Source organism: Podarcis gaigeae (genome assembly GCF_964106915.1).
Source record: "Podarcis gaigeae genome assembly, chromosome: 12".
Classification (NCBI taxonomy): domain Eukaryota; kingdom Metazoa; phylum Chordata; class Lepidosauria; order Squamata; family Lacertidae; genus Podarcis; species Podarcis gaigeae.
In genome coordinates this window covers 42,825,188-42,847,596 of record NC_139688.1, presented here as the reverse complement: position 1 = coordinate 42,847,596, position 22,409 = coordinate 42,825,188, and the positions used below count along the sequence as shown (strand labels likewise).

At 42.6% G+C, this 22,409-nt stretch overlaps 1 protein-coding gene across 5 annotated transcripts in view; it reads left to right on the top strand.

The window, feature by feature from the left end:
* Positions 1–22,409, top strand: part of NEK10 (NIMA related kinase 10) — a 107,988-nt gene that overhangs the window by 17,496 nt on the left and 68,083 nt on the right. For all 5 annotated transcript variants that reach the window (XM_083705577.1, XM_083705575.1, XM_083705576.1 and 2 more), the window contains exons 10-21: positions 72–151; positions 2,139–2,225; positions 3,749–3,973; positions 5,386–5,525; positions 7,979–8,040; positions 9,742–9,819; positions 12,403–12,467; positions 14,440–14,542; positions 15,632–15,760; positions 16,674–16,811; positions 19,732–19,777; positions 21,907–22,028. In XM_083705577.1, the coding sequence (XP_083561703.1) occupies positions 72–151; positions 2,139–2,225; positions 3,749–3,973; positions 5,386–5,525; positions 7,979–8,040; positions 9,742–9,819; positions 12,403–12,467; positions 14,440–14,542; positions 15,632–15,760; positions 16,674–16,811; positions 19,732–19,777; positions 21,907–22,028 (1,275 nt within the window). The remainder of the gene's footprint in view (positions 1–71; positions 152–2,138; positions 2,226–3,748; positions 3,974–5,385; positions 5,526–7,978; positions 8,041–9,741; positions 9,820–12,402; positions 12,468–14,439; positions 14,543–15,631; positions 15,761–16,673; positions 16,812–19,731; positions 19,778–21,906; positions 22,029–22,409) is intronic.

Sequence of the window (22,409 nt, the reverse complement as noted above, 5' to 3'; positions counted from 1 at the left end):
AATAGTGTTTGTTATTACAGCTAAACAGGCATTTTGCCTGTCTTACAATTATCTAACAATTATTTTTGCAGACTCTGATCAACTTACTTGGAGCTAGAGAAAACAACGTCCTGCTAGGTGCATTGCTTGCCCTCACTAGCTTGGCAGAAAGGTAAGCTTCAGTCTAGTGTGCTTGGATTTGTCCCTTGCATTTTACCTCAGCTTTTTTCCTTTTTGGGCGGGGTGGGGTGGGGGGAATGGATCATTCAAGTTCAACAAGAGCAAAATATTGACAGTCAAGCTTTATTCCCCTTATCTTTCAAACATTCAGTTATAGGTCAGATGTGGAGGACTTTTTTAAGCTTGAAGACCACATTCCATCGTGGACAACTTTCTAGGGACTACGTATCAGTCGTGGGTGTGGGCAAAGTGGGGATGGCATGGCAACCACCCGCTACTCATTATCCATGCAAGCAAAAGTGATTTATCACAGTTCAAGGACGTATTCCACTTCGATAAAATTGCTAGCACAGAAGGCAGAGCAAGGCATGTGAGGGGAATGATCTGGGAGCAGGGCCAGATTTAGGTTTGATGAGGCCCTAACCTACTGAAGCTAATGGGGCCCTTTATATGTCCAGCTGTCCTTTGTCAACAACAAATTGTCACTGTTTTTGTGTTGAATATATGCTATATGGTAATTTATGGACCTAATAGGTATCTAAAGCCATTTGCACATGTTGCCATGCGACCAGAATGTAGGCACCCTATATATAGAAACAAGCAAACAAGTAATATTTTAGGGAGCAGGCTAGCAGGCGGGGCCCATTCCTTACATCATAGAAGCCTGTACAACACAAAACTCTGTTGCTGTATGTAGGTTTTATTTTATTTGTTTTTTTTCTTATATTTTGGAAATGTACATCCAGTTTTTTCCCCTTTACGTTTTTTTGGGGCCATCAAGAGAGTGGGGCCCTCAGCTATAGCTTGTTTAGCTTATACATAAATCTGGCACTGTCTAGGTGTATGTGCCTTGTCCTGAGGGCTGAACAGAGAGGTCTGGAGCAGGGGTTGGCAACCCAAGGCCCACAGGCCACAAGCAGCCCACGGGGGTAGTTTAATCGGCCCAGGAGCTGCCCCTGAACTGAGTTGCCCGCTTGGTGAGTCTCCACATGCTGCGCTACTTCCGCGGCACCGGAAATCGTGTCTGCACATGTGCAGACGACGAAAATCATGTCTGCACAGACGCAGATGCCGGAAATCGCGTCTGCGCAGATGCTGGAAATTGCGTGTGCGTGTGCTCACATGCGCGCGCGATCCAGCCCACAGAAGGATCTCCGCTGGAGTAAACCAGCCCAAGCAAGGTAAACCTTCCTGACCCCTGGTCTGGAGGGACTGTATATGGACCCTGGGCCTGAGTTTCCCCTCCTCCTAATATTGGCTATGCTTACACTTTTGCTTTCCGTTCTGTAAACTATGTATGCTGCTTCAGATCACACATTTGTTATTTGTTGTGTGATTCTTGATTGTCAGATTTGTAGATCACGGGTGTAAAGGAGAGAATGCAAACCGTCTATAGAAGTTGGAGCTAGATTGCAATGGGATGCAAAATCTTTCCAACAGCAGTAATTGGTTGTTACAATTGCCTGGGATTGGATACTGGTGTAATAAAAGGGGCGCCATTATCTCAATTCTCCGGAATGTGTATCGGATTTCTTTTACCCTTGGAGCACAATTCATGGTTGGAGGTGTTAACATTTTAAAACCTGAGCCCTAGGAGTGGCTGAGAGCCCACTTTTAACAATACCACCAGATGCACTGGGTTTGAATGGCAGGACCATGACTAGAGTAGCTAGACAATAATTATATAACATGTTTCTTTTCCAAATGCCAACCCTACCATCTCGGGAAACAGTGTGAGACTTATTTTCTTTGGCCTAGATTTTGAGGGTTGATTGCATGCAGATTCTTATTCTTATTAGTATTATGTTTTTATGTTTATAACTGAGACTTGCATTCGTTTAAATGATGGCAAGGTTCAAATTCTATACATAGGTTTAATTCTCATACTGCAGGAAATGTCCATTCATAGAAACGCCATGAATGATATACTACCACACTGCAACTGAAAAAAATAACACGTTCCTCATTTTCCATTTTAGTCCCGGATGCCGAGAGAAAATAAGCGAGCTCAATGTTGTGGAGAATTTGCTGGTGATATTGCATGAATATGACTTGCTTTCTAAAAGGTAGGATGCTGAATTAATTTCAGCCCATCTTTTTCTGTTCAGGGTTTCCAGTCACTTTGCTTATGCTAACCATTCTCTTTCTCCAACCACATGCTTTCTACTTGTAAAGTAGAAAATATGAGATTTCCAAATATGGCATTTTTTAAGGAAGACAGTTTTCTCGGTAGAGAGGGATAGTAATTCTGAAACTGAAGGAATGCAAAAGTTGATTGGAATTTGTGCTTACAAGGCCAGTGCATGCTTCTCCATGCTTAATGATCCCAGGCTTTTGCATTCTTTGGGTGAATTCCCATATCTCGCTCAAGCTCACTTTGGTCGGCTTAGAAAGCTCATTCGTATTACAAATGCCCCCCCCAAAGAACAATTAATAAAGGGTCCCAAAAATAGCATGAGAGAAAGATCAGTTGCACCTTGCATGTAAAAGCACCCTAAGATTTAATACACCACGGCCAGGTATGGCTAACCCTTTTCAAGGGCTGAATTATTTTGGACAAGGTAAATTTGGGCATTGCTAACCCAATCTCCCTGCTTTCACACACTATACATTATTTGTTTTATTGATTGATTGATTGAATTTATATACCGCCCTATACCCGGAGGTTTCAGGGCGGTTCACAATAGAATGCAATATATAAGATCAAAATAAAAACAATAACCCAATAACATCCCCCCCAAAAAGAGCCAAATTTTAAAAGGGTATAGGATGCCCATCAGGTCAACCAAAGGCCTGGTTAAAAAGGAACATTTTTGCCTGGCGCCTAAAGGTATATAATGAAGGTGCAACACCCATATCCTCCAACATTTCTCCAGTGTATTGTAAATAGGGATGTCTCATTTCATCATCATCAGTAATGGTGATGGTGATGATGATGATGATGATAATTATACCCCACCCAGCTGACTGGGTTGCCCCAGCCACTCTGGGCAGCTTCCAACACAGAAGCCCCCACAAAGCATTAAAAAAACCCTTCCCTATAACAGGGTTGCCTTCAGATGTCTTCTAACGGTTGTATCTCCTTGGCTCAGGGGTCGCATAACTGCATCCTCCTCAACATTTCACCAATAAAAATAAGGATGTCCTACTCCATCATAATAATTTTATTACTTATACTCTGCCCATCTGACTGGGTTGCCGCAGCCACTCTGGGCGGATTCCAACATATATGAAAACATAATAATCCATTAAATATTTTTTTTAAAAAAACTTCCCTTTACAGTCATACCACGGGTTGAATATTCTTCAGGTTGAGCATTTTCAGGTTACGCTCCACGGGGACCCGGAAGTAATGGAGCGCGTTACCTCCGGGTTTTGCCACTTGCACATGCGCAGATGCTCAAAATGTTGTCACATCATCTTAACCCGAGGTACCACTGTATTGTTTATAGCAACCTAGGGGGCACTTTTTGTAACTTTTTTGTGTCACAATGGATAAATGCAGGGCTATTCAATTATCTGGATAATTTAACAGGCAGACTTGAATTTTAACTGTTTGCATGATGATTATTTCATGGTTTCCTTGCAGGCTGACAGCCGAGTTGCTCCGCCTTCTCTGTGTAGAATCTCATGTCAAAGAGCAAGTCAAGTTGTACGAAGGCGTCCCCATCCTGCTCAGCTTGCTCCACTCAGATCACTTAAAGCTTTTGTGGAGTGTAGTCTGGATTCTAGTCCAGGTTTGCGAAGATCCTGATACCAGTGTGGAAATTCGTATTTGGGGCGGTATCAAGCAACTCCTGCATATTTTACAAGGGTAGGTTTCTGAGGGCAACGGGAATGAAGCTGCCTATAGGCAATTTCTGAATTTATTTATTTTTTAAAAAGCGTTTCGTGTTTCCACCTCGACTGCAGTTATATTTTTAAATATAACATTTATTGCCAGAGCAGGACTGCCTGCTCAAATGAATATGGAAATTGATACCCACCAAGGCAAGGCTTTGATTTCTAGTAATATGGCTCTATTGGAAGCATTCTCTGAGTGCAAAGTCATAAGAATGTGAGATGTGACTTTCAAAATGTGTAGCGGTTGCTGGATAAACAATGGATTGGCGGCGGCGGCTTTTTTGAAGCACAGTGCTGAAATCCACCGTGGGTGAACTTCTCACTGCAGAACTTACACAGAAGTAAGCCTGCAACAATTCCCTTCCAATATGTTGAACATGTGAATAGAGATCCTTTAACCTTAATCCTCTAACCACATCTTCCATGTAAATCTGGAGCTTAGCTTTTTGAGAATTGCAAGTTCACGTTTTTATCTTTCTTTTGCTTTAATAATAAGAAGGAGGAGGAGGAAATATTTGAAAAGCATTTAGGTCCTGCTTGCAGATGTCAGGATGCTGAACCTCGGTCCAGTATACCTGAAGGAGTGTCTCCACCCCCATCGTTCAGCCCGGACACTGAGGTCCAGTGCCAAGGGCCTTCTGGTGGTTCCCTCACTGTGAGAAGCCAAGTTACAGGGAACCTGGCAGAGGACCTTCTCGGTAGTGGCCCCCGCCCTGTCGAATGCCAGTATGTCAAAGAGAAAAACAACTACCAGACTTTTAGAAGACATCTGAAGGCAGCCCTGGTTAGGGAAGCTTTTACTGTTTAATACACTACTGTATTTTAATATTCTGCAGCTGGAGAAACCCAGCCAGATGAGCTTATTATTATTATTATTATTATTATTATTATTACTACTACTACTACTATGTGGGTTTTTGGCCTAATCCAGCAGGACTCTTCTTATGTCTTGAAGGTTCTTTTTTATTTAAAAGAACACTATAATATAGAAACCTTAGGAGCCAACTCCTAGGGGCTGAGGTCCCGTTGCTCCCCCCAATAAAATATTTGACTGCCTCCCCCCGTAGTTGATGGGCATTGCCATTCAAATGGTATGTGTGCACTGTGTCATGTGATCAATTAGGCAGGGGACATGCCCCCCCTCAAATAGTTTATTCAGGTTGGCACCCCTGTTAACAACCAATTATTCACATATTGCTTCCAGTGCTATCTAATGGCCTAAAAATACCTGATCGAAAGTTTTATTTATCCCATATTTATGAGTTTCAGCATGCTGCTCAAGGATATATAGAACATTGATGTTCTTAATTCAAAAGTAAATAGATTATTATTATCAGCTGGTTGATAGATGTAGCCAAAGGCTTGTGTTTTTTGCTTTCCCAGGGAGCGAAATCTATTTTCAGATCGTTCTTCCATCGGGAGTTTATCCAGTGCAAACGCAGCAGGGAGAATCCAGCAGCTTCGCTTCTCGGAAGATTTAAGCCCTCATGAGATACAAGAAAATACGTTTTCCCTTCAAGCAGGTGCATACATTATGAATTGCCCTGAGATGATTTGCACTTAATGCAATAACCGATGCCCGAACAAAGAACTTTGCAAAGATCGAACTATTAGCCCACAGTAGGTTTTCTGCTGAGGGCTCTATGCCCTCACCATTTGCGGTTTGTGGGAGGAGGGAGATTTTAGGAGGAAAAAGAATATTAAAGGGCTCGGTCTTGTTGCCTTCTATAGCACAGTGGGGCAAGGTTTCAGGAAGGTGGGGGGAAAAGGAAAAACTCCATAGAGTATGACAGGAAGTTTTAAAATTCTCTCCCCAAGATCCCATAACCGGTTAGGGCAGGCATAGGCAAACTCTGGCCCTCCAGATGTTTGGGACTACAATTCCCATCATCCCTGACCCTGTTAGCTAGGGATGATGGGAATTGTAGTCCCAAACATCTGGAGGGCTGGAGTTTGGCTATGCCTGGGTTAGGGGCTCAAAGCAGGTGGATTTTACCTACCCCACTTTCCACAGACTTTTGACTACCCTCAACCTACAATGGCTCCTGGAGACTGCTAGCCTGCTCAGTTTTGCTCGGGACATTTTGGCTCAGCACCCCACCCAAACGTTTTATTTCACAAACTAATATTTTCTGCATCCCTGTGCAGCCACTCAAGTTTGCAGAAGCCACTGCTTCATCTGCCGACAGTCCTGTTTCACTGCCCATCTGATACACATGCGGCTGTTAGGTTTGGTACTTGAAGGAACAATAATACTTAAAGTTAAGGAAAGAACATGTTGAAGAACAATACCATCAGGTTGGGATCATAGCACTGACTCCCAGGGGCACTGTGAGCTCAGTCCTGTTACTCACGATGAGCTAAACACCTTGTGAGATCTCAGCTGCGTTCTTATGCACAACACTGGCCAGATCCATGACCCCCCACCTTAAACTGAGTTCAAAAGTACACTTTTTACAGTTTCTTCAGCTGTAATAGGCGAATGGAGAAATTCCCATGCTTCTGATTGATTTTCAAGTTCGCTTAGTACTCAATATGTTTATTGAGAGTAAACTATAATTTGTCCTTTTTGGGTTTTTTTTATTTTATTTCTTTTTTCTTTTGGCAAGGCAATAATCATAAATAAATAAGAATAAAAATGTGCACTCCACCACCAAGACCATTCTATTGTAACTATCCAACCTCCCAAAATTTCAACACCTCTTGCGATGGTTTTAAGTTCTTTCCATTTTAACAGTACAGATTCTATAAACACCTTCCATATCTCCTCAAAATCATTTATCCTGCGCATTCCCTGTCTTACCTTAATGGCACATGTTAATTTATCATCAATAGCTATATCCCACACCTCTTTATACCATTCTTCCATTTTATATTCCGCTTTCCCCTTTCACTTCAATTTGTGCAGCTGTCAGTAAATTTGTGAAATTTGTTCTCTCATGGGATCCATTTCAGACATCACCCAAAGGTAAATCTGGGATTGTAACTAAATGTGCCCTCAGTGGAGAGCCGCTCTCCAGTCATACCCCCTAACAAGCATGTTTGTGCAAAGTGGAAGTTTGCAACCTTGCATTTGTTGCCTGCAAGCTTTTTCTTTAAAAAAAATCTTACTCCTGAATGTAAGGTGCAAGTGTTCCTGTGCTGTGATTTATGTTTCCACTTAAAAGCTGAAAAAGCAAACTTGCTTCTTTCTGCAAACAGTGGGTTGCATTCCGTGTAGCACAAATGAGATTGTTCTAGGGAAAAGGAGACTTGCCTGCGCCGACAGAATGGCCTCTCCTCTCCTTCTCCCACGGCCAACTGTTCTGGGGATTCTCTCAACCCCTTGGAGCAGATTTGGGGAGGGTGCAGTGGGGGGAAAGCTGCATTGTTCTAGTAGGAATTGTTACCTGGCTTCTACTGGCATAAATTCGTTGAATACAGCCTGATGGATATACCGTACTTTTCTGTGTATAAGACGTCCACATGTATAAGACGCCCCCTCTATTTTCGAACTCCAAATAGAGAAAATGGGGGGAGATGGCCCAGAGTTGTTGAGTTTTTTTCCAGGGGGGGGGGGATTGCCCAGACTTGTTGAGCTTTTATTGGGGAGGGGGGGGGTTGATGAAAATCGCTCACCCTCAGGAACACAACAGCCAGTCACACGCACATCGGCGAAGACACCAATTGTCTCGCCGAAAGCAAGTGCCAATCTCCTGTCCTATTGCCGCAGCAGCCAATAGCCAGCAGACCTTGGCAGCACCCACCAATCACCTGCAAAAATGCCACGGACAATATCCTGCTCGCGGCAGCCACCAATCGCCCTTCCCACCTCTCCACTATCCATGTGTAAGACGAGCCCAAGTTTTTAGTACAATATTTTAAGAAAATAACCTAGTCTTATACACGGAAAAATACGGTATGTAGTAGAAGCTTCATTATAGATCGTACTTCACAAGAACCATATAAGATAAACAATTGTGGTAATTTATTTTAGCTTGTTGTGCTGCGATTACTGAATTGGTCCTGAATGATACCAACGCTCACCAAGTCGTTCAAGTAAGAGGTTTTTTATTGCCTAACATACTTATTAATCTCTACTGATTATTTTTTATTGTGTTCTAATTTGGTTGTGGATGCAAAATATTCGTTTGCAGATGTCTTGGTTGATACTGGTTCTTAGATACTGTGTGTGTCTCTTGCACAGATGAGAAATGTTTGGAATTTGAAAAAAAAATTAAGGAAAAAGCTTTTGATTTAACTTGATTTAAGAAGGGATGCCACCATGCTTTGTAGGAAATTTGAGAAGAGAGCAGAGAGTCTAAAAGAAACTGGCGGGGGGGGGGGGGTTAACTGGAAGAAGGCAGGGCTTGCTATGATAAGAGCCAAGCTGAGAATGGAATAAGGTTGAAAAAATAAGACTAAAAAATATAGTTAGGATAAGCTTGATGTTACCAGCACCAAACAGGCAGGGCTGAAGAGTATTTTGTGGATGAGTAATAGCAGGAAAGGGGACGCGGGTGGCACTGTGGGTTAAACCACAGGGCCTAGGACTTGCCGATCAGAAGGTTGGCAGTTCGAATCCCTGCGACGGGGTGAGCTCCCGTTGCTCGGTCCCTGCTCCTGCCAACCTAGCAGTTCGAAAGCACGTCGAAGTGCAAGTAGATAAATAGGTACCGCTCCAGCGGGAAGGTAAACGGCATTTCTATGTGCTGCTCTGGTTTGCCAGAAGCGGCTTTGTCATGCTGGCCACATGACCTGGAAGCTGTACGCCGGCTCCCTTGGCCAATAAAGCAAGATGAGCGCCGGCAACCCCAGAGTCGGTCACGACTGCACCTAATGGTCAGGGGTCCCTTTACCTTTTAATAGGAGGAAAAGGAAATCCAGGAGGCAGAATTTGTGAGCTGAAAACGGGGGAGGTCAGCTACACTCAAACCCAGTAAGATGGAAAAATGCTATGAAGAATGCTGCAAGGCACAGGCTCATAAGGAAAATGTGGTTAAGCTCCTGAATGTCTTTGTCAGAGGCCTGTAACATGCAAGTGTGGTGTAGCGGTTAGAGTGTCAGACTAGGACCTGGGAGACCAGGGTTCAAATCCCTACTTGGTCATGAAGTTGCTTGGGTGACTCTCAGCCAGTCACAGTCTCTCAGCCTGACCTACCTCACTGGGTTGCTCTGAGCGTAAGATAGAGAGTGGGGAGAACCATGGGCGCTCCTTGAAGCAAAGGCGAGATATAAATGTACAAATCAGTGGGTTTTCGCCCCAGGGGGTACTCAAGGGCACATAGTACTGGCACCTCTCTTTTTTGTTGTTAAAAAGTATGGCACTTACTGTAACAACTTCATGGTGAGCACCGGCACATGTTTTTTCTAGAAGAAAAAGCACTGGTACAAATAAATCAATACTGTAAAGCAGTGGTTCCCCATTGGTGGTCCGCAGACCCCAGGGGGTCCACATAACCCACATAATGGTGTCTGTGGCACCATTCACAAAACAAGAACTACCACACAGATATCGAAATTTTCAAAGGTAGGGAGTTCATGACTTGGCCTTTGAAAAGTCCGCAGTATGTAGCTAATTGGGAACCACTGCTGTAATGTCTTCCTCGACTGAGGACCTGCAGACTTGATTTCTACTGAATAGTTTGAGAGGTTTCTTCACAAGAACTTAACGTTTGCCTTTAATTTCACAATGTGTAAGTTATGGTTTAACATTTGACTGTTCTTTGAATGTATAATCTTCAATGTGTGCTTTCTCAGGAAAATGGCGTCTACACAATAGCAAAGCTGATTTTACCTAATAAACAAAGGAATGTAGTGAAAGCCAATTTATTACAGGTAATCTTTTTTCCTTTATTTCCAACTTTCTATGCAAACCTCTGAGCACTTAAAGCGAGACATGGTGGTTGAATGTGTATTTCTTTAAGGTAACTTCTGTATTGAGCAACTATCTTACTTTTAAAAGACATCTGAAGGCAGCCCTGTTTAGGGAAGTTTTAAATGTTTAATGCTGTATTATGTTTTTAATATTCAGCTGGGAGCCGCCCAGAGTGGCTGGGGAAACCCAGCCAGATGGGCAGGGTATAAATAAATAAATAAATAAATAAATAAATAAATAAATTATTATTATTATTATTATTATTATTATTATTATTAAATGCAATTAGATACTCCTGCATAACAAAATACAACATACAGTATACATCGCGCTTTAAAAACTCCATATGACACGCACACATATATATGCTCTGATACAGAATAACATAAGACACTGTACATCAGAATTTTTCTACCTTTTTTCCTGTAAAACTCCCTACCAAGGTGTAACCAAATTCTGCAGTGGGAATGCATTTTGGACAGATTTGCTTGCCATGACGCTCCATGTTGGGCACAAAGATTCCTACATTGCAGGGGGTTGGACTAGATGATCCTCATGGTCCCTTCCAACTCTGCAATTGTATGATTCTATGTACAACCATTAAGACTTCTAAAACTGTTTGGAATTTTGAGGAGCAAACTGGTCAGACGAAAGTGGGGGTGGTGGGGGAGAACCATGGAGCTGTGCCATGGGGAGGTAGGTGGAATGCATGATCCATGGAAAGCAGGGTGTCATGGGCTGGCTGGACACAGAGGAATGGTGGGAGGCACAAGTTGGGAAACCAGCAAGGGAAGAAGGCTCAGATCCCAGGGAGTTGTGGGGGGAGAACGATGAGTAGTCAGAGGGTGAAGACTGGGAGGAGGAGGTGTCAGAAGCTGAAAAGGTAACAGGGTTTAGTGGCAGAGAACCACCCAGAATTAGAGGCCGAAGCAGAGGCTGGAGAGGAGCAGGGCAAAGAGACAGGCTGCTGAAGAAACCGGGATGTCTCCCCCTCCTGCTTCAACAAGCTCCCCTTCCCCTCTCCCCCGGGACCAGAAGAGTTAGACAGATCTATAAGAGAACAAGAAGAACCTACGTTTAAAGAAGAATGGAAAATGTTTACTGAGTATATGGAGGGAAATTGTGTACACTTGAAAACGTTGGCAGCATTAAGATAAATTCAACAGTGTAAATAGGTTTCGATGGAAGCAATACGGTGGTACCTTGGTTGTCGAACGCCTTAGTTGTCAAACAAATGGGCTCCCGAATGTGGCAAAACCGGAAGTAAGTGTTCCGGTTTGCGAATGTTTTTGGGAAGCCGAACATCCGATGGGGCTTCTGCGGCTTCCGATTGGCTGCAGGAAGCTCCTGCAGCCAATCGGAAGCCGCACCTTGGTTTTCAAACCGTTTCGGGAGTCGAACGGATTAAATTCGAGAACCAAGGTACCACTGTAATGGAATACTGAATTGTTTAGTTTATGTAAAATATGCAGGGATTTATGCTATTTAAAATGAACCATGGAGAGAGAAGAAGAGAAGTCATTTTAAGGTTGTATAAATGAATATTATGTATATATATATATATATATATATTTGCTTTCGTAGATTTTCACGGGTACAGGAATGCAGGTTTTGGTGTATGAGAGTTATGAAGAGGAAGGCGCAGAAACTGTTGGTGGAGTCTCCAATTGCTTGCAAAGGACCCAGGGAAGAAAGAGATTTAGGTAGCCTTGGGAAGGCAGGGACCTTCACTCCCCACAACTGCCTCATAGGGGCAAGACCTACTGAGAAGAGTTACCATTCTCATTAGGCCTGGCTCCCCTGAGCAGGCATTGCTTCTTCTAATTAAGAGTTAACTTCTAATTAAGAGTTAACTTCATTTACTCTGTGTGATTTGTTTGCTGGCTGGCTCCTTGACACGGGAAGAGGCAAGGAGCTATTTATGACATTGAAGCCCCTTCTGCTTATCCACATGCTGGATTCTGCAGCTGGTTGTTTAATGGCGTGACAGCATGCATATATGGTCCCAATCGTTTTGAAAAACGCATTACCATGTAATGCAAAAAATAAATGAAATATATGAAAATGTATGAGGCATCACAGTAGTCTCAAATTCTGTGCTTTACTTTATGAAGTGAGACACCTAAATAATTTGTCACTGAGGCAAGGTCCTGAATCTATGTACCCAGTAAGCTGGTTTGATCGTTCTGACATTTTTACGGGATTAGCCATTTTTGTACTGCTTGCTTTAAACATGGATTTAAAATGCCAGTAGAGGTCTGGGAGTGCCAACAAATTCATATTTTTAGCAGAGCAGCAACAGTTCTTACTGTTTATACACTAAACTGAAACGAAGATGGATGTCTTTTTAATTTCTAGCATATTTTTTCTTCTTCTTCTATTACTTCAGAAAGATACCAGGCTTTTAGGCCCCATTCTTTGGCTACAAGGAGTTGCTTATTTAGTAGTCTACAGGCATGGACTTCTCAGGCAAAAGCAGCTAAATGTGGTCGGTAATGCTTCTGCATAGAATTACCTTAATGTATTCATTTCCCTCTCTCCAGTGCTATGCCTTCAGAGCCCTGCGATTCCTTTTCAGTATGGAAAGGAACAGACATCTCTTCAAAAGGTATGCAAATTTAATATTAGAAGAGATTACGCGCTCAAAATGTTCACTTGAGTTACAACAAAAAGCCTGCAGGTTAATGCTTAGCGTTAGGCTTAAGTCTTAGTTAGATTTATTGTTTTGTAGCTGGGGGAACCGAAAATGAGATGGTTGACATTGTTGTCCATAGATGTCTCTGCAAAGAAAATGTAACTGTGTTTTAGGACCAGTTCAAAAGCTCAGCTGCCACATGGAGATCTCTACAAACATTTCTGGCACCTCTGCGTCGGGGGCAGTAACATTTCATTGATCTGCTCATTTATATTTTTTAAAGGATTTGTATTTCAGACATTGCCAAATGTCACTGAAGCAGTTAGAAACTGATTTACGGTACAATAAGTACAGCAAGAGGGACTTTGAAGTATGTCTGGGAACTGTAAATGTGAGGTGTTGAATGCATTCACTCTGAGGACCACAGTAATATCATCATTAAAAGAGAGGAGTTAAGAATGCACTGGAATTAAATGGCACATCCTGGGCTGTAGCTGACAGAGGATGATGGCTGAACCTAAAGATTGACTAGGGTGAACAAGAAGCCTGGAGAGATTATTAACCAGAGCATTAATAGGCTAACAAATAGAAGGCCGGAAAGTCTCTCTCTGTTCTTCCCATGGCAGATATGCACACAGGGACAGATTTGCCCATTTTTCTAAACTATTGATTATATACTGCTTAGAGTTCATGGTACAGTTTCACGATTAAGACCCTTTGTGGGAAGAAACACCAACTGTACTGGAACAGCATCCGGGTCTTGACTCACGAGTTGATGTTGCTTTTACCAAATACATGAGTGACTCTGAAGAAAGTGACTACTGTAATTTATTTGTTTGCCTGCTTATGCTCCTTATCACGGAGCAGTTGCCCTTGGTGATATATTTTTGTCTGACAAGAAGATAACATGCCTGTTGTTCTGGGACCTGATCAAGGAAATTCCTATTTATTTTTGGAGTGTAGTGTACCTCCAATTTCAATTGAGGAGAAAAACAGCTCAGTCATCAGTTTGGAAACATTGCAGTCGAATAATGCATTAAAAATTGTGCGCTCTTTCTCTCTTTCTCTTTCTTACATTTCTTACATTTAATATTGGCTCAAGATAGAGAACCTTCATGTGATCAGATGTTGAGCAGATATTTCAGACGTTTGGGGTTCAGCATGGACTTTTAGCACATAGAAGTATTTCCATCAGCCTTCTGCATCAGTGTCATAACATGATTCATATAACTTTTTTTGAAACATAAATGGAATTAGGGATAGCAGCTTTCCTGTTTAAAAACATGTATTTTCTTTTCCATCATTTTCAGTGTTTCTAAAACTAAATGCAAGGCCACCTTTCTAGTGAGGTCAAATTAATTAGCAGAATGTCATGCTCATTGACTGTATTTCTACTCTGAATAAACAACCCTTGAAAAGACGCTTGTGGGGTTCAAAGGCTGGCTGTTCTGAAGCTACTGTCTGAGCCAATAAAGTAGACAATCTGTTCTGTTTCTTGTGTTAATGACATGGCTACAACTCCTTAATATTAAATTTATACTGGCAGAATATAACTGTACTATATAAGAGCTACAGGATTTTTTAAATGTTAAATGGTATTTGGTTTGAAGATAGGGGATCTGACCAGTCCAGGGGTGTCCAACCAGTCACTCCTTCAGCTGTTGCTGTTGAGGCTACAGCTCCCATCTTCCGTTGCCACTGGCCATGCTGACTGGGCCTGGTGGGAGTTGGGAACCAAAAACATTTGGAGAGTCATATGTCAACCACCCTTTCTTTATCTCCCTAAAATCCCTGTGGTCCTTATTAACACAATTTTGTCCCTAGAAAACCAGTGAAGCAATAAGAATTATTATTCAGCGAAGTGAAATTAGACATTTCCCCCACAATGTAATTGGGTATGAACTTTATACGGCATTCTATAAATAAATAGTTTTGCATTTTGTAGACTCTTCCCTACACACTTGTTTGAGAGCTTCATTGACATTGGGCATTATGTTCGGGAGATAAGTGCTTATGAAGAGCTGGTATCGAAGCTAAATGCATTACTGGTAAGTAGTAAATGTTTGCTTACTTCCTTAGTCACACTAACACACTGCTAAAAAAATTAAGCTTACCCTATCTTAAAAATACTCATTGTTAATGAAGAGATCTTGCAAAAAATAAAAAATAAAGTTTCATAAACACGTGGGCTTAGGCATTTCTCCAATTGAAACGGGTGGCAGGCTATGGGATAAAGGTGGCTAACCTCCAATACAGGGGCAGAATCTGCCCCGACCCCAATATTCCTTATCCTCTAGGACCCCACCAAATTTAGTGAAAGCAAAAATATTAGGGTGGGCAGAGCTCAGTAGCCTGATCATCATTTCGACCATTTGATGAGCAGAGATGGGGTGATAACCCTTAACAGTGGCGTAACGCTGTTTGCTGGTGCCCAGGGCAAGCACATGTGTCCACACCGGATGGGAGGGGAGTGTTAGCCAAGCCTTCGCTGCTGTAGTAACCCCATCCCCACCAGAACAAAGTGGTGCCATGCTGAGCCACTTTCCCACCTTGCAGAAGAAGGCCGGCTGGCCAATGTCACCCTTAGTGGGCGGAGAGCAGCACCAGACTGGCCACACTGGGGGTGCCTGGTTTGTGCCCCCTCAAAAATTGTGCGCCTGGGGCCACACACACCCTTGTGCTCCCCATGATATGCCTCTGGCCCTCCATCCTCAGCTGATTTGCATGGGAGGAGTGCTTTGTGCCTATTTGTGTGCCTGCCATTGTGCGTGTTGTGTGTCAACTGCACATTTGAGACTGTGGTGGCCACACTGCTTTTGGCTGCACCCATCACTAGGATGTGTTGCCTGGAGGGGTGGATATGACCCTTTGGCAAAAAAGGCTTGGTCGCTCCTGCCCTAGGACAAACGACAAACCACACAGCCAGCTTTCATCCATGTTCTCTTGCTGTCGGAGCCTAACACATCAGCACAATAGCCACAAAAGGGTTCTTGGTTTCTGCGAAAGAATTAGATGACCAATGAGGGAGAAGGTGATCTCTAAAGCATATCAAGCCCATGTTGTTAGCCCAAACCAATGTCCTATTAGCGAAAGATTGCATAAATCAAAATAAGTCTTTTAACTCATTTCATTACTAGGAGGATGAAGTGAAGCAAATTGCGGAAAACATTGAAGACATTAATCAGAACAAAGCACCTACAAAATACATTGGCAATTATGCAATATTGGACCATCTTGGCAGTGGAGCCTTTGGGAGTGTTTACAAGGTAAATAGGCTTTGGGATATGTATCAAATCTTCCATGCATTGATATGCTTACACTCGACCCTTGCCTGTGATGTTATTGCAAATTTGTTTCACTCTTTTCCCAACTGTAAAGGTGGACCATATGCTGGTTTACATTGTTACACAGAGCCTTGGTCTGCTGGCCCCACTATTTCTCTGGACCAGGCTGTCCCATGATCTCCCTCCAGTTTATTCAAATGCAAAATGGTGCTTAGAAAGGCTATCTTTCAGCATTTGCCCCCTTCCTCAAATCTTCAATGTCTAGCGATACCGGTGCTATTATATGGGATTCCTGTAAAGATTACTGACATAATATAGGTCAAATACTTTAAATAACTTGCAATGCATTATATGAATACAAAATAGTTTTTGTTCTACCGTGATGTAGTGCATCTGAGTAGGCCTTAGACCCCCAATTTCTGCATAGATCTGTTACTGTTTTCTTTGATATACTCAAATGTCACATTTTGATTGCCCTATGGAGGCTTCCGCCTGCCAACCTAGCAGTTCGAAAGCACCTCCGGATGCAAGTAGATAAATAGGGACCGCTTACCAGTGGGAAGGTAAACGGCGTTTCCATGTGCGGCTGTGGCTCGCCAGAGCAGCGATGTCACGCTGGCCACGTGACCCGGAAGTGTCTCCGGACAGCGCTGGCCCCTGGCCTCTTGAGTGAGATGGGCGCACAACCCCAGAGTCTGTCAAGACTGGCCCGTAAGGGCAGGGGTACCTTTACCTTTACCTTTTATGGAGGCTTCAGTGAATTTCAAGCTGGTTGTTAGATGCTTAAAAAAAAAAAGGATGTTTCTTAAATTAGACACAGTACAGTTAGTTTTGATGAACAAATAGTGCTGGTTTTAATCTTGTTCCTTATCTGTTGTTCTTAACCCCCACATAGGTTAGGAAACGCAGTGGTCAGAACCTTCTAGCGATGAAAGAAATTAATCTACATAATCCAGCATTTGGAAAGGACAAAAAGGACAGAGACAGCAGTGTGAAGAACATTGTCTCTGAATTAACTATAATAAAAGAACAGGTGAGTCAAAACATACCAGGAATAAGTTTCATCGAAATTAGTGGAGTTCTCTTCCAAACAGTAGTATGGTATTTAGGTTTTTGGATGCCAACCGGAAAGTACCGGTAACTTGCTTACACTGATGATGCTTTGTTTTGTTTTTAAGTACCTTCACACCTGTAATAATAATACTTTTAAATATCATACTGAATATGTTGCTGTGATATGTGCTATTTGTACTTGTGTTAAATACAAAAATAAAACAGCATCAGTGGCAACCATTTCTGCGAAGGTTTTCTACACCAGTTGAATTGAATGAGCATTTGTAGTTGGTTAACCAATCCAGAGGAAGCTGGAAGAAGTGGGATTTATATGCTCAGTCGCCATCTTAAATAGCATTGTTTTTTAATGGTTTTTAAGCATGTCTGACTTTCAGCTCTACCAGTTTGTTATTGAGGTTACTTCCTCATTCATTTATGTGGAGGTCGCAGTCCTCATGAATGGCAAAGATGTGCACGTGGCGGAGATAACCTTTCCATTGAAGGAAGTGGGGAAACCCGTTCTCACGTAAAAATTAGAGAGCGATGCGTCTGCATCAGGGTGAATGCACGTTAAGATCCAACAGAGAAAATGTGCTCAGGCAATTCAAAAGCTCAGTGCAAGCATATGCAAGACCAAGTATTTCCTGACCCCAGTTGCCAGCCCAGCAACTTTAATTTCACACTGTGACTTGAGGAGTAAAAAAAAAGTATCAAACCTCAACAAGAAAATGCACCGACAGCAATTTGTTTTTTGGGTTAGAACACCTTATGAAGTTTGAAACTCAATCAGAACTAGCCTGCAAGTAACATGATTTTTATTTCAATGCATATTTTGAAATAGAATTGCTATTTCAACGTATTTTCCAGTTGAAATGTTTTACTTGTTTGTTCTTTGGACTGTGTGTAAAGAGTTGTAGCCTAATGGAACCACGAAAGCGAAAAAGTTGCTCTATTACCTGTCATGCTACAACACTTGGCAGTTGCCAGGTAATGAGAGGGTGCCAATACCGCTTTGTTTTTCAGGTTCCTATTTTCCCTGCTTTAGGGAACAGAAATATTTTCCAGTTACATTTGCTCCCCCCCCCCCAACCTCTAGCTGTAATGAGCAGGGGGCAAATTTCAGCAGGAAAACATGATATGGGAGAGTGTTACAAATTATTCCGCCCCTGAATTGTGGACCTGGTCGGAATAGCTGTTCCCCGCAGCTGCTTTTCCTTTGTAAAGAAAGAGCACAGAATCCCAATGCACTATTAAAGTAATGGGACGTGGGTGGTGCTGTGGTCTAAACCACTGAGCCTCTTGGGCTTCCCGTTCAGAAGGTTGGCGGTTCGAATCCCCGCAACGGGGTGAGCTCCTGTTGCTCTGTCTCAGCTCCTGCCACCTAGCAGTTCAAAAGCAGGAATTGCAAGTACATAAATAGGTACCGCTGTGGAAGGAAGGTAAACGGCATTTCCGTGTGCTCTGGTTTCTGTCACGGTGTCTCGTTGCACCAGAAGCAGTTATGTCATGCCCTGGAAAGCTGTCTGTCGACAAACACTGACTCCCTCGGCCTGAAAGCGAGATGAGCCCATAGTCACCTTTGAATGGACTTAATCATTCAGGGGTTCTTTACCTCTGCCTATTAAAGAAATATCTAGTTTAACCACTAAATATCATAGAACATACACGAAGGACCATTATGAAGCTAGCTATTATGAAGTCTTGCTATACATTCATTAAGCTGGATTCTCATGGATTTCACGTGCTTAGGGTTGCATTATGAGAACCAGTTTCTCATATCCTTTTCCCTGCCGAGTTTCATACTAATATATGAAAATGCATATAAGGCACAGTGTGAAAGTGACTGTATGTGTATGGTGATGCTCACATAAGGAATTTGTGTGCCCTTTTCATGTTGCAATGGGCAAACTCTATTGGTATTTGCAGCTTTACCCTTCCCTCTTCTCCCTCTTGCATACCCCACAAATCCAGATGGTCCCGTAATCGCCCAGAGTCAATTGTGGGTGTGGGTGGGTGTGACTGGAATGGGGTGGGAGGAGCTGAATGTGAAGTCCCCTTGTGCACTGAGTGGAAGTCCATTTCACTCTCACACAGAGACCATGGAACATTGCTTGCTGTGCTCACCTTTATTTTATAGTGGTACCTCGGGTTAAGTACTTAATTCATTCTGGAGGTCCGTTCTTAACCTGAAACTGTTCTTAACCTGAAGCACCACTTTAGCTAATGGGGCCTCCTGCTACTGCCACACCGCTGGAGCATGATTTCTGTTCTCATCCTGAAGCAAAGTTCTTAACCCCAGGTACTATTTCTGGGTTAGTGGAGTCTGGAACCTGAAGCGTATGTAACCTGAAGCGTATGTAACCCGAGGTACCACTGTATTTCTCTTTCTTGAAATAGAACAACCCTTACGTAGGAGACAATGAAATATTTGAGGGGACTGCACCCCCCTAAGTTGATGGGCGTTGCCATTGCACCACATCATGTGATTGATTATGTGGGGCAGTGCTTAACTGGGCCTGCCCAATATTGTATTCAAGTTGGCCCCTTGAGTTACCCTTATTATTTTTTTAAAGCATTCTGCAAAGTAGGCCATAAAGAGACCAATACCGATAAAAGGAGAGAGAAAACCTTACTAAAGAGAACTGAGCAATTTCGGGGAACACAGTATTTCCATAGGCAGTATAGAGAAGGCAGACGTTATGGTTATCTCTTACTGATTCTGGCCACAATATCTTAAATAAAGAAGTGATTCCTGCAGTGTCAAAGGTCAAGATACTGTGCTGGTGTTCACAGTCTTAAAAACTTATTTGCCATAACTGCCACCAAGAGGAACATTCTGAAGATATGATACAAATGGATGTTCCATCTAACCTTAACTGTATACATTATTTTTATTGTAGCTTTATCATCCTAATGTCGTACGATATTACAGAACCTTCTTAGAAAGTAAGTATGCACTTTCAGGGCTACATTCCATAACGAGTATATTGTTATAATAAGATTAAAGGGGAAAAAAGATAACTACAAAAAGAAAATGATCTATATATTTTCTGTTGTCGCCAGGAAGCTTATATTCCAGCTGCAGCCCCCAAATTAGGAGACCTGGGAAAAATTGATTTGATTTCAGGTGCAATCCTATACCTACTTACTTGGGAGTAGGGCTTTTTTTCAGCCAGAGCTCACCAAACTCAGTTCCGGTACCTCTCAGGTGGGCGCCATTGCCATTATAAGAGAACAAGGGAGGCATTTGTGGTGAGTTCCAGCACCTCTTTTTCTAGAAAATTAGCACTGCCTGGAAGTAATCCACATTTAACCCAGTAAACCTTACTTCCAAGTAGACATGTATAAGATTGTGCTTTAGTCAGGATTCAAATAGAAGGCGAGAGACTTGAAGCATCAGTATATAGGCGGGATTATGTCAGGTCTGGGACGTGGGTGTCGCTGTGGGTTAAACCACAGAGCCTAGGTTTGAATCCCCACAGCGGGGTGAGCTCCCGTTGCTCAGTCCCTGCTCCTGCCAACCTAGCAGTTCAAAAGCACGTCAAATTGCAAGTAGATAAATAGGTACCGCTCCGGCGGGAAGGTAAACGGTGTTTCTGTGCGCCGCTCTGGTTCGCCAGAAGCGGCTTAGTCATGCTGGCCACATGACCCGGAAGCTGTACGCCAGCTCCCTCGGCCAATAAAGCGAGATGAGTGCCGCAACCCCAGAGTTGGTCACGACTGGACCTAATGGTCAGGGGTCCCTTTACCTTTACCTATGTCAGGTCTGGAAATAAAAATCTGCATTGTATCCCACTAACACCTGTTCAGGGTAATTGAATGGACTGAAGTTAGTCATGTCGTTTAATTTTAATGCATCTACTCTGACTAGGAGTGATGTTGGATACAATCCTCTATTTTTCCTGCATGCTTTCCTTTAGAGGTTGTTGAGGATTTTGGCCTAGGTGAATAAGATGTAGATAAATGTTTGCAAGGATGGAGACATACACTGTAGGCGGTGTGTTCCTTGTGCTAGAGGCCAGATGCCGTTGATGTTCCAGGTGGCTCATAATTCTGAACCGATCTCTGTGGCTTCCACTTGGACCTTGTTGACCACCATTACTGTAACCAGGACTTTTTAAAAGGGTATACAGTACTGACACCTCTTTTTGTTGCTCTTAAGAAGTGTGCCACTTACTGTAACAACTTCATGGTGAGTACAGACACCTAGTTGTCTAGAAAAAAAGCACTGAGTATAACCCAGACAAAGACTAGCCCAACTTATAGTATTGTGGATGCTTTAGATTTGCTACTTATTTATGTATGCTACTACTGTGGTCCGTATTTTGTTAGCCCAGTAATGGAAAACAAGTGAAGTCCCAATTAAAGAAGAATGGCAACTTAAACTGATGGAATATGCACAGCTTGCGGACTTAACATATAGAATAAGAGAACAAGAAGAACCTATGTTTAAAGAAGATTGGAAAATGTTTATTGAATATATGGGGGGAAATTGTGTACACTTGAAAACATTGGCAGCATTAAGATAAATTCAACAGTGTAAATAAGTTTTTATGGATGTAATAAAGGAATACTGAATGGTTTAGTTTATGTAAAATATGCAGAGATTTATGATTTGCAAAATGAACCATAGAAAGAGAAGAAGGGAAGTCATGGATATTTTAAGGGTGTTTAAATGAGTATTCTAAATTCAGACTTGGGTGCTTCATAGGGGGCCATAGAGAGTGGGGCAGGATGAGAGGAATGGTAAATCTCTCTTGCACAAGTGGGGCACCACAGCTGAATGCCACACAGTGTTTTGTACTGGTCCAGTTTTAGGGATTTTTGAGAAGGCACCATTGTAAGGGTTTAACCATTTAATCATTTTCCTCTGGTGGTACAGATCCCTCTGCTGTTACATTCCTGCCAGAGTAGTGGTAAGCCACTTAGTCTGCCTATACAGGAATCATTGGTCAGACTGGATTCCAAAATGCTCAGGGGGTATACCTGGATAATGCCTCCTGGCCAATCACTGGGCACATAAATGAAATGTTTTCTCTTGTTTTGCTGCTTCTATTTCATTTTGTTGCTTCTAGGTGACAGGCTGTACATAGTCATGGAGCTCATAGAAGGGGCACCGCTGGGAGAACATTTTCATTCTTTGAAGGAGAAGCAGCAACAGTTTACAGAAGACAGACTATGGCACATATTCATTCAAGTAAGGACCTGCGCGTATCTTCGTTGCTTTTCTTTGTCTTGCTTTTTGCTGCTAGGATAGTCATTCATCGCTGCTTATCAGCCAGGGATCTGTCCTTTTGCACTCTGCAAAGTGCGTACATGTTGCCTGCGCTATGCAGTTGATGATATATTGCGCCCAAGGTGGAATAAACTAAATGTCACTGGTGCTGAAGCATATTACAACGGAGCTTCTTAGTTGAGTCAGTGCAGAGAATGTAAGATTCTGGTGATCATCAGCAGAAGTGAAAATGACAAAGCTTGCTGTACACGCCACCCCTTCCCTTTTCTGAGAAATGCACAAGAACACAGGACTCCACCAGAAGCAATGCCATCTCTGTCCCAGCCCACCTCCCAGATACAA